General features: G+C 34.1%; 1 protein-coding gene across 1 annotated transcript in view; it reads right to left on the reverse strand.

Annotated features, from left to right (window-relative positions):
* The window catches only part of LOC118194407 (protein O-mannosyl-transferase Tmtc3-like), a 384,082-nt gene extending 372,247 nt beyond the window's left edge, over positions 1-11,835 (reverse strand). Inside the window, exon 1 of the mRNA XM_085810972.1 lies at positions 11,630-11,835. Within this exon, the coding sequence (XP_085667098.1) occupies positions 11,630-11,671 (42 nt within the window). The 5' untranslated portion in view covers positions 11,672-11,835. The remainder of the gene's footprint in view (positions 1-11,629) is intronic.
* Between the last annotated feature and the right edge of the window lie 907 nt (positions 11,836-12,742).

Raw genomic sequence — 12,742 nt, forward strand, 5'->3', positions numbered from 1 at the left:
TCTCTAAACTGACTACGGCTTGGACTCTTGTCTTGCAGGGATGAATGGAACTGCTGCATTTTATGCCTTATGATTATATCTCTTGTGACAGTGAAACTTCCGTCTGAACGAACCATTACGGTTGGGGAAGGACAGAAAAAAAAAAAAAAAACACGGCAGCGCGTACCTGATTTCGTTTTGAATTTACGATTTTAAAATAGATGATTCAATGCATAACTGCAGATTAAAGGCAGTTAAAGAGGATTTCACTTCATGAATTAGTTAAAAAAATAATTCTTTTCTTCCCAATTTTAAATTTATAGACATACATCGCTTGCGCTAAAATGTCGGCCTTGGAATGCAAAATAATTGATATAGAACGTAACCTAAAAACTGCTATAGATCGGAAATGTAAGAAACTACCGAGAATTTCAAAATCTTATTCTATGTCATCCAAGTGGAAAGATTGCTGAACACTGGTAATTCGACCTGAGTTCAAAATAATGCCAAGCCAGCAGGCTTCATGGGTTTCCCATATTTTCCACACATGTAACGTGAGTACAAGCCAGTTTCTCTTAAAGCCCTTCTGGAAGACATGCCTTTTCTTAAGCATATAGCCATAATTTGCTTGACAAAATATTTTATTTTCCAAATCCCTTATCCTATTTTACGGTAAATCCATATGAATTACATTACACAGGTCCATCAGCTCTGCCGTGCAAATAAGAGCTTTGAACATTGATAGATAAACTCGAATTTCAATCCTGGCGAACTGACTTGTTGCATATTTGCTGAATAATAAAAAAAGAGCAAATAGGGTTTAGAACTTTTCTCCTGTCGGTATGTTTCGTCATCAAGACGTATTTTTCTTTACATGCCTGTATTTTATCTTGCAGTATTATACTCTTATTAAATTTATTTAGTTTAATAATTCTGTTAAGTTTTCACCTTTTGTATACTTAATAAAGGTTGCTTTTAATATATAGTTATTTACAAGTATGAGATAGAAAAAAATTAGGCATAGTTGGAAAATTATGTCAGTATCAAAGAGAACTGGAGCTAAACTTTTGATATAACAGAAATCGTATTATTAATTTTAAAATTATGCGGGTACGATATTTACATGATTCGTCAAACCTTCTTGAAATTTTAAATCAAAACAGACAGAGAAATCACTCATACAAGTAGGAAATTCACATTTTTATGAAATCCGAATGGAAAACTGAAATACTTTGGAATCTTGTCAGCATCTTACTCTCTTAAAATTAATATGTCATGTGTAACGGTGTATTTGTATAAAACTGTACACAAAAACATTTTATATATTATTTTAAATAAAATGTTTATCAAATTAAATTAAATTATTAAACTGAGTAGCGTTATTAGTTTTAATCAATTTAAAATAATATGGCAAGATATAATACAGTCATGTAAAGAAAAATATGTCTTGACGGCGAAACGTCAAGGCGAATAGTCCTATTCCGGGGCAAATATGCTATGCTAGAAAATACTACCCCCACAAGAAGGTACTACCCCTGCGAAAAGGCACGAAAAAGATGGACTCGAAGTGTGTTTAATTTGCATTATTTGACACCCTCATACGAACTTTAAACCCTCTTTACGAAAACTGCTATGTTTTTTAAAAGTGTTTGAGCCGTAAATATCTTTGTGTTGATGATTAAATAAAAGTTTCATTCGCAGAAAATGCATGCAAATAAGTTTGAATTAATTAACACTATTTTCCCTCTGAAACAAGTCCTCCGTTTTAAAAATTTGAAAAGAAATTAAAATATTGGAATAAATATATTAGGAAGTGATTAAGAGGAGTTAAAATATTATTTAAAGCTAAGACTGTTATCCTTGAAATACAGATTGGAGTGAAGAAATTCAAAACGAAATAGATAAGACAATAACGAAATATTCTAATACCTATTTTCCATCTTCATTTATTTTACTTAACTGTTCATGCTGTTTGACCTTAAGATACTTGCATTCTTCAAGGTGCAATTTATTTCCCGTTTATTCATTTTTCCAAATTTCTAATCAATTTTAAACTAGAAAATTTTATAGTGTACTTTTAAAAATTCGTTTTGAGTTCACTCAACTTGAATTGAAGATTTACCTACTAATTGGAAATCAATTAAATTCTCTTGAAGAATATTTTTTAAATATGCATATCATTTCGATCTATGTCCGTCAGTGACCGTTAAAACTATCATTTATCCTGAACTCAAATTTCAGGGACTGGACTAGGCGCATCAGTGTTTTTCGTGGTTAAATTTATGCGTCTCATAAACAGCCGGATTCCCTTAGAAAGTTCTCCACGAAAGTTGCCCCTTTTCTTTCGGCAAAAAACTTCAAATGTTTTGTGGTATTAAAATACACGAAGGCTCACCTATGGCCAAGTGAAAAGATCGCTGAACAATGTCGAATCGGGTTTAAATTTGGTTAGCTGCGTAGATATTTTCCCATGTGTAACAGGAACACTAACCAGTTTTCCTTTAAAATGCCGTTTTCAAAAACATTCATCTAATCTCTCAAATAATTCTCGCATATTTTTCCATAATTTAAGAAATCTAATTAAAGTAAACAAAAAATATTATCCGCATTAGTGATCAGCAAGTTCAAGACAGCTGGCATACAACCTAGAAAGATACTTTCCTGCTAAGATTAATTTTTTTTTTAAGTAAAAATTTGTGTTGCTATTATTATGATGCTGATGATGATGCACTAATTGCAGTTTTTAAATAAGAACGTTTTCATCCATTTAGAATCGACTTCAGACCTTGGGGAAAATATCAACAACGAAAGCCCTAAATTGGTGAAATCCTCCTTGGATAAACTGCCGATAGGATAAGACTGCTGAAAAGGAGTGTTGGAACCGAATTCATATCCCAACGAACGCACTGATTACAAAAACATTTAATGATTTTATGCATGTGTAACGTAAATACAAGTTTCTCTCATAGAAATTCCTCTAGGAAATTATCCCTCTCCTTAGATTGTTTTTACTGGGCTCTACGGTAATCTAATGAATCTAGTTATCGCACGTGCAAACTTAGTATCCTTATTAAGTTTTCTCGTATTTTAAGCCTTGAAATTTTAACGATAAATATTTCAATGAAAAATGAGTTTAAAATAATATTTAATCACGTAAATCATATTTCATATTCCAGAACATATGTCTAAATACTGGCTGACAAAACATATAATGCAGCCCCTTTCGTCAGAAGATTGCTGACATTTATTCATGTTAGAAGTGCCAAAATTTAACACAGTGATAACACTGCAAATGAGAATTTCGTAATCATGCATCGCGCCATTAGACCTTGTTAGTTTCAACCTGGCATCAATCTAAATATATTGGTTCGTGCCAAGCTATTTGTATGCGTTCCTGCCAGAGGTGTAGCTAAGGTTTTCAGCGCCCGGGGACAACTGAAGATTTTCGCCCCTTTCTCTGTGCCAAGAACGGAAAACATTTCATTTTAAAATTTCGTAACATCAATTTGGCGCCCCTTGAATGCTGCGCCCGGGGACAGATGTCCCCCCTTGTCCTACCCTAGCTACGCCACTGGTTCCTGCTCGCTGTGTTTTGCCATTTTTTGGAATGTGAGACCACAAAGAAGGTACATAACATTCATTTTCGTGCTGAGGGAAAACTGCTGTTGAGACCGTTCTTAAACTTCTGCAAACTTTAAAGATGATGTCTTATCTACCACGAGTTCGAGTGATTTTCTAGATTAAAAAATAGCGACATGTCAAATGAAGATTTCTACAAGCTGGACATCCATTGAGAAGCTGAAATAAGGTAAACAGTAAGAAAGTGCGACATGCCCCTAACGACCGTTTACCAAATGTCTGAAGAAATTCTCTCCCTCCAACAATTCTTAGGGAAGAATAAGATTATGCTTGTATCACACTCACGCGCTACTCTTCAAATCTTTTAGCTCATTCAAACATTTTTTTAAAATTTCCACTTGACGCATAAAGAAAGCTCTCAAAAAGCAATTTGGCAGATAAAAATAAATTCAATGATATGAAAGAGGTGTAATAAAATACGCTGCTTGCTTTCATAATAGTTAATGTTCAGAATTTCAAAACTGTTTCCATGTTCCAGCAATCTTCAAAACCTTGAAAAAAGCATATCATATGTATGTATAATATATTGGGTAAAGAACAATACTATTGCTTCAATAATTTGGTTATAGAGAATTCCTTCATATATACATATATATGTACCGAAACGAGTTTTACTGCAAGAAATATTTTATTTATAACATATTTGATAACATTGAAATACACTCATGTCCATAAATTAAGGATAATTCGGAGTCACGTGGAAATCGAACTCTAAAATAAATATATCACCTGTAAAATCACTACACACATCTTCAAGAATCATATGCAAATTTCAGGAAGTAACCAGATGACACCGAATGGTACGTCACAATAACGAGAGTGTAAGAGAGTGATATATAAGGAATACAGGTAAAGAAGCAAAATTGTTCGCAAGCGCTTTATAAGCATTTCAGTGCAATAACCGAATAGTTATGACACAAAGGACGCATTTGGATGATTTTTTACGTGGTAAAATTATCGGCCGTCTGGAATATGGGCGTACCCAACTGAAAGTATCAGACGAACTTGGAATTGCCCAGAGTGTCATCTCCAGGCTTTGGCAACTATTCCAAAATGATGGTAATGCGAGCAGACGTTACAGCACAGGTCGCCCCATAGTTACAACGCCGAATGAGGACCGGTATTTGGCAGTTACTTCCAAAAGAAACAGGAGGAGCACAGCCTCAAACCTGTCTCGTCAGCTCTCTTCAGCCACTGGTACGACAATTTCAAGGCAGACCGTGTACAGACGCTTAGGGCAGATTGGTCTATATGCTTGTAGGCCTGTCAGATGCGTTCCACTTACTACAATTCACTGTCGCCTGAGGTTAGCCTGGAGTAGAGAGCATGCATTGTGGACACCGCAACAGTGGGCTTGTGTGATGTTTTCCGACGAGTCCAGGTTTAGCTTACAGTCTGATTCTCGCCGGACTTTCATATGGAGAGCTCCAGGTACCCGTTACCACCAAGAAAACATCATTGAACGACACCGTTACGGTGGTGCAGGAGTGCTCGTATGGGGTGTAATTTTTCTGGGTTCCAGAACTGATCTGCATGTTCAAATTGGAAACATGACAAGCCAAATCTCTCGGGGCGTCATTCTGGAACAACATGTATGTTTGTTTCGGGGCGCCATGGGCGCACAATTTGTGTTTATGGATGACAACGCCCGTCCTCGCCGTGCAAACATCGTAAGCGAATGCCTTCAATCGGAGGATATCACCCGTATGGACTGGGCTGCATTCTCAACCGGACTTCAACCCAGTAGAGCACGTGTGGGACATGCTTCGCCGACGAGTCGCAGCCCGTCAACCTTCTCCTACATGTCTACCGGAACTTCGGAGAGCATTGCTTTTTGAGTGGTGTGATATCCCCTAAGATCAGATCGATAATTTGATACTGAGTATGCCTAGGCGTTGTACGGACTGTATTGCATCGTCTGGGAGACATACAATGTATTAACAATCATACCAACCATGTAATATTGTTTTTTTTTTTTTTTTTTTAATTTGCTCCAGGGAGAAAAAATCGCTAATTTTTTAATAATATCAAACATATAGAATCTTTTTTTGCTCTTTACCTTTTGTTTAATAAATAAGCTTTACAAATAAGTCAAATTTGTTTTGCTTCTAACTCCTCCTTTGTCTGATTTTTTATTATCCTTAATTTATGGACATGAGTGTAGAAGGAAACTCAGCAAGATTTCTCTACCTTTTTTCATAAATAATGTTTAATGTGTTCACCTTTGCTGAAAGAGCCAAACGGTTACGAAATCGTCCATTTTGTCCCAGGCGAGTGCTTACATCGATCCAAGTGACACACTCGGAAACACTGACAGAATAAAAACAGTTTAATGAAAAAGGCAGTTTGACAGGTTACAATTCGTATGCAATAAGTTGATAGACATATGTTATAGTTCCCTACTATCGTAATTTAATGTGATTATTTGTTTTGTTTATCTTTATTACCAAAACACTATAGTCTGCTACCTGTCAGAAATATCGTTTTAAAAATGCCATATCCTAATGGACAGTAAAAAGTTTTCTGACCCAAGAGCGGCTGAACGGACGAGATCGCTAAACATTGTTAACTCAACAAAGGTTCCAGCCTCTGCGCGGGAGTTGGCAGTATGGACGTCTTCGCTGATTTCAGTAAGTGTAACTCGAATACGAGCTAGTTTTCCTCAGAAATTCCTCCAGGAAGACATCCCTCGTCTTATGCAGATAATCCTCTCATAACCTAATGAATTTAAACCGAAAACATTCTAAAGATAAATTTCTTTGAACTAAAGCTTAGGAAAAGGAGCAATTTAAATCATTGGATTGAAGAGGGAACTTATACATCATAAATATTTTAGTAATTTAATCGCGACACAAATTTTCACTAAGAATTTTGCGAATTTTAGGGAATTTTCGGAAATCTTCCTAATAAAAGTTTTCCGAAGATTATATAACAATTTCGCTATATTCAGATGCTTTTCCTGCAACTTTTTAATTTCCATGGGTACTATTGCACTGTTTCATATTTAAATAGTTTTAATAATTCAATAAAATTAATTAAAAACGATAAAAATAATTCTTTGAAATTTACCCAAAATTTTTTAAGATATTTTTAATGCGAAATCCAAACTAGACAAATAAAATTTCAATCATAAACTGGCTGTTATTTCACAGGTACACATTTTCTCCTTAATCAACAATGGAACGATTAAAGTACCCTCATCCTCAGTCACATTTTTCGAGCCTATCAGATGATTTCTATAAATGCAAAGTACACAACAATTATCAGCTTACGGAGGGATGGCTTCGTGGAGCACATTATAAAGGAAATTCGCTCTTATTCGCGTCATATGCGAGTAAATCCTGAAAACGCCCATGCAGCCAGTGCATTCGCAGGGATTAGAACTCAGATCCAGCAACTGATGTTTAAAAATTTCGTGGTTCTGTCAGACTTTAGCTTGCTAGAGTCTTGATAGAGTAGATAATCTAATTTTACTGTTTAGTTTATTTCCTTTTTCATTGTTGAATAAGAATTCTCTTACTGTAATATCTAGAATACATAACTTACAGTATATATCATTACTCACCATTTTGTTCTTCATCGACTTATACAGAAACTATTTAGTTCCTTGAAATTACTTGCCAATGGCCCCAGGTACACCGAGAAAATTTAGAAAAAAATTAGAATGATTGTTTTACATCTATAGAATTGGTTTTGTAATGTTATCAGTTGGTCTTATAAATATTTTTAAAGACCTATTGGGAATGTAAAACAGATGCCGAACGCATGCCCGCATAAATATCGACAATACAAAGGATATTTTTTGGTTTATTTAATTATGGCAAAGCACACTAGGGGGAGGGATGCCTTCGTGGAGGACTTTCTAAGGGAAACTGGATACACGTTACATATGGGGAAAACCACAAAACCACCCATGCAGCCAGCCCGTTCGCGGGATTCGTACCTCGGACCGAACTACCAGTGTTTAGCGACTTTACCGCTCGGCCGCTGGTGGGCACAAAGGATATTTTATAAAGAAATTAATAGATTAAGTATCCTTTAAGTGGCTGAGCATAAATTCATGCTTCCAAATTAAGGAAATATTTATTTCATTAATTATTTGCATTCATTGCATTCATTGTAGTTCCCTTCTTCTACATGTATATGATAAAATAAAAACATTTTATCCATGTTCCACTATATGTAAATTGTAATGAAAAAGTTACCGGTAACCTTATGATCAATATAATCGCAGATGGTTCATTTCCAAAACTAAAATAAATTGCATGTTAAAATCAAATTTAAATTATCACAATTTTATGAGCGTTGAATATGTTATTTTAGCAGAAATTGATTTCAGAATGTTATTTAGTTAGTCGTTCTTTAAATTACGAAACGAGTTTCTATAAAGATTAGTTTAGTAAACAGAAGTATGTTACACTAAACATCTGCGAACCAAGCTGATTTTCGTACTTGAACCATGATTGTTTAATTATTATTATTAATGTTGCAACTCTTATAGGTATCAGAATTTAAAATCGCCGTAAACATATACAGTACTTGATAACTTATCTTGGCATATTTCTGCAAATTCGTAGTAAAATACATTATTACTATTTATACTCAAAGGAGGTCTATTGACGTTAGAAATGCCCCCAACATATCAGTCATCTGCCTTAGCAAATGCTGTCTCAGATAAAAATATGAAATCTTTTATTTATCTTACGCATGGTTTCAGACATAGCTAGTCATAAAAATTAGTTTAACAAAAATAAGACTTATTTTTAAGATTTAATCGATCAAATTTAATTTAATTAATTTCTTTGTAACCGATTTAAAATTTTAAGAATTTCTTAAAAATTAAATATTTTATTTTGAGAATATGCATAATTCATATAAATCAAAGAATATTTAATTTGCAATGTAACCAACTAGTAATACATATTCGCAGAATTGTAATTGAAAATAATCTGAAGTGTACACTGCATGACTTCCTTGTACGGAATATTAAATTATACGCAACTTTCCTGCATTTCATTTAGACATATTGAATTAAAAGTTGACGAATTTGAATTAAATCTACTTCGTCGATAGCACATAAGCCACAACAGAATAAATGCACTCTTTATAGTTCACTATATTTATTTACCATAGCGACACTTCGGCGCTAGATTTACTTAACAGCGTTACATCTCATTCACTTTATAAGTCAGAGTGCACAAAATTTATATCATCTGAAGAATTACCGCATGTTCAATTTAAATACTCTAATACATCTAAAACGATGTATAAAAGAAATTAAACAAATAAAAAAAAAAAAAGTTTTTCATAGACGATTCAGCGCCACTTACCTAGTGCGCATGCGCTACTAATTCAGTTCTCACTTCGCGGCAAGGCAAAAATACATAAAAATTCAAACGATTTTCATTAAAAATTGAAAGATATAGAAAACCATAAAACACTTAAGTACAGTTGAAACAATTAAAAAAAAAATTTTACAATTAAGATTACAGTTTCTACGCAAGAACAAGTTAGTAACTTAAATTATAATTCCAAAATGAATTTAGCATAATTTAATTCACAATAATAAAAGAAGACATTTGCGAAGTTCAGTTTCTCAAGATTGGCAACAAATCCACTATTCTGCTAAGTGCCAAATGTAGACTAGCATAGCTGCTATGCTAAACAAAAATTAGGCTTAGGTATAAAAACCTTAACCGGAAGATAAAAACAATATAATGCAATCATTTTTAAAAGCAAAAATGCACAATTTGCAAACATATAAGAAGGAGGTGCACATCTACATGTTAAAGGAGTCCTACACACAAATTTTCAAAGTTCTAAGGCTATTCGTTTTTGAGTTATACGAGATACATGCATACATATATATACGTACGCACGTACGTACAGACACCATGAAAAAAATCTCTTCTGAATCCATTTAAAATCAGTTTTATAATTCGTTAGGGAGAAAAGAGTACTTTATTCTGTCCTTGCGTACAGATGTCATGCAAAAACATTGTTAAATTGCATTCGATAGCGGTCAAAATGGATATTATCGTTGATATATGATACCCGAAATTTTTCGCGATTACAATACTTCCTTTTTATCTCGTACAAGGAAGTAAAATATGTTTCTAACGGTATACATTACGCATTTCATATAAATTTTATTTTCTGCTCCACAAAGTTATATCTTTTCTTACTTTATACACATAAATTTTCACCAGAATTATTATCACTTACCATTAAATTTACAATGCGTGATGAGAGAGTGGATCTGAAATCAAATATTTGGATTCTGTCGATTAGCGGAATGTGCAAAAGCGGGGAAGGCTTGCATTAGAATAGTGCAAAGGTAAGGAGTTACAAGAGTAATGTTGATTTTGATTATTTAAAACATCTAAAATTTACATTTCAGTAATTACTTCTACTAAATATGAAGTACTTATAAATATCGTGAAATGTTTCCGTTCTCCAGTTACCAAGCGATAAAATCACTGAAAAATGGTAATTTCACCCAGATTCAGGCTGCATCGGAGTTTTCTTGATTTTCCCATGTGTAACTTCGATAAAGGCGAATGTGAAGAATCACTCACTGCTTGGCGCATTTTTAAGAATTGCACGAACTCCGTATCCATGTACCGATCGACCTATTTTCCCTTAAAAAAAATCAGAGAATTGCATAATTTCGGCATTGCGCACTCCCTTGACTTTGTCGATGTCCATTGATCTCTTTTCACTTAAAAAGTCAAAAAAAATTGACAACAAACCAGTTATTCTTACTCTTGTAAAAAGCGCCAAACAAAACGCACCAAATAAGTGGGCGATTCTGCACTTCACCAGTCAATAAAAATCAGTTTCCCTTAAAAACTTTCTCCGCAAAGGCATCTCTCCCCTTATGCAAACGCCCACCAGCGGCGAGCGGTTAAGTCGCTGAACACTGGTAGTTCGGTCTGAGGTTCGAATCCCGTGAACGAGCTGGTTGCATGGGCGTTTTTGTGTTTTTTTTTTTTTTTTTTGGTATGTGTATACGAGCCAGTTTTCCTTAGAAATTCTTCTACGAAAGCATCCTCCCCCTTACGCAGGCAGCCCTTGAAGTCTTACTGTAATCAAATTAACCAAAAACCTTATACAAACATCTCTCGAAGGCTTTGTCGGGATGGGGGCAATATACTACAAAACGTTTTACATTTTCAGATGCTTGATACTACTTTCCTTGTGTAACTGTTAATTAAAATTTACTTTAATTCTTAAAAAGTTTAAGTAAAGTTAAGTAAAGTTTAAGTAAACGCAACTGACCGCTCGTGCACTCAAGGACAGAATTTTATTACTTATCTGATTTATTTTTTCATTGCAGTATACAGTAAAAAACTGAAATATTATGACATTTTCAATTAAGTAAGTTTCCCATGTGCTTGTGAGTACATGCTCACAAACCTAATTTGTAAATACAAGTAATTCTATTAAAAGTTAATGTGCGATTCAAATTTTAATTTAATTATCTTTCATGTCTGGGATCTTCACGTAAAAATATTCCAAAGAAATGAGAAACATACAAAAATGTCTCTTTACAGTAATTACAGGCAATCAAATGATAAATCACGGTGCATTATTTTTTATTTGGAGCAAATTATTAATAAAAAGGAAGTTCCATTCCAACAATAGTTGAAATTAATTAATTATTACTTAAAAGCTTAAAATTAATTTATTCAAATAATTTATGGGAATATTTCCTATAAAACACTCTGATAAGTAAGTTGTTAGCTAATTAACTTAATTATGTTAAAAATTCCTATATGTTTTCAATATCTATAATTATTACCTTCGAAGAACTGTATTGTATAACGAAAAAATTTAAAAGATGACAAAATAAGTCACATGGAAACATAACTTAAAAAGTTTTTTTTTGAAAAATCCAGGTGTCAGATTTAAAAATAAATGTAAATAAGGAATTGTGTCAGTTAAGTAATATTCACGCTCATCCAAGTTATATTTAGCAATTTCAGAGATCTATCGCTCAAAAACTTACCTCCGACTTCGACTGGAGTGTAGGATTTTTACGCCTACACATTTTTTGATGAAAATATCTTACAGTTCACAATGGCAAATAATATAACAAAATTGAACCCCGAAGGGAAAATAGAACTGGCAATACCACTGGTACCGCACTGTAGAAATGCACGTGGTGGCAACCCTAGGAGAAAAAATTTTCGAACAACTGTAGCAGTCGCGTGCTTTTCTAGTTTTGAAAGGAGTTGGAACAGACGCAATAAGAGGGTCATAACGCCCTCTGGCGACACTTCGCTTAGATCTATCTCCGTTGATACATCTTTTGAATGCGTGAAAAAACCTAGCGTCAGTTTCTATACTTCAAAAGCAGTTGATCGATAGCTTTTAACTGTCGTACGCTGTAATCATTCGTCTTAGCTTATACCGCTGAGAGGAAGTATTCCAGCAGAAGTTGAGCAAATGGTTGCAAAAGATTTGAAGCATATTGCGAAGCAATGAATTTCATAAATATTAAAACAGGAAATTCAAATAAGATTCTTATTTCTATTCGTTATTTTGCTCAATACAACGAATTTCGGTGCGTTTAATTTCTCTTTAAAATCTGTTCCATTAGTTTAAAGGCTCATCGGGGTCAAGCGGTAAAAATATCTGAGCATTAGTATTTCGATCCCGATTCAGATTTCAGTGAACGGGCGCGCTGCATGAAAGCTTTTGAGGATGTTCCCTCTTGTGCAGCTTGAATACGAGCAAATTTCCCTTAAAAATACTCCATGAAGGCATCCATTCTCACAGGCAGCTTGCCATTACAGGCTTTGCCATAATAAAAATATTCTTAATCGTAACCCCATTAGTTTATTGAAGTATTCCTTAATCGTAACCCCATTAGTTTATTGAAGTAGCCCAAGTAGAAAGCAAAGTCAAATTTAAAACAATAGGCCATTTTAGGATCTTTAAAGTAAAATAAAAATTGTTGGACCACTGTGGATCCAACGGTAATGGGTTTAACGAAGTCAATGCACTGTTCGGAACACACGATTTGTTTCGGTTGACGTACAATTCTTTGCGAAAGAAGGAGAAAAACCGCACCTGATGAGACCATTTAGTCAAACGAATGTAACGGTCAAATCACATG

The sequence above is a fragment of the Stegodyphus dumicola genome, chromosome 2 (genome assembly GCF_044657685.1).
Source record: "Stegodyphus dumicola isolate Sdum_Otavi_A_Nest chromosome 2, ASM4465768v1".
NCBI classification, from domain to species: domain Eukaryota; kingdom Metazoa; phylum Arthropoda; class Arachnida; order Araneae; family Eresidae; genus Stegodyphus; species Stegodyphus dumicola.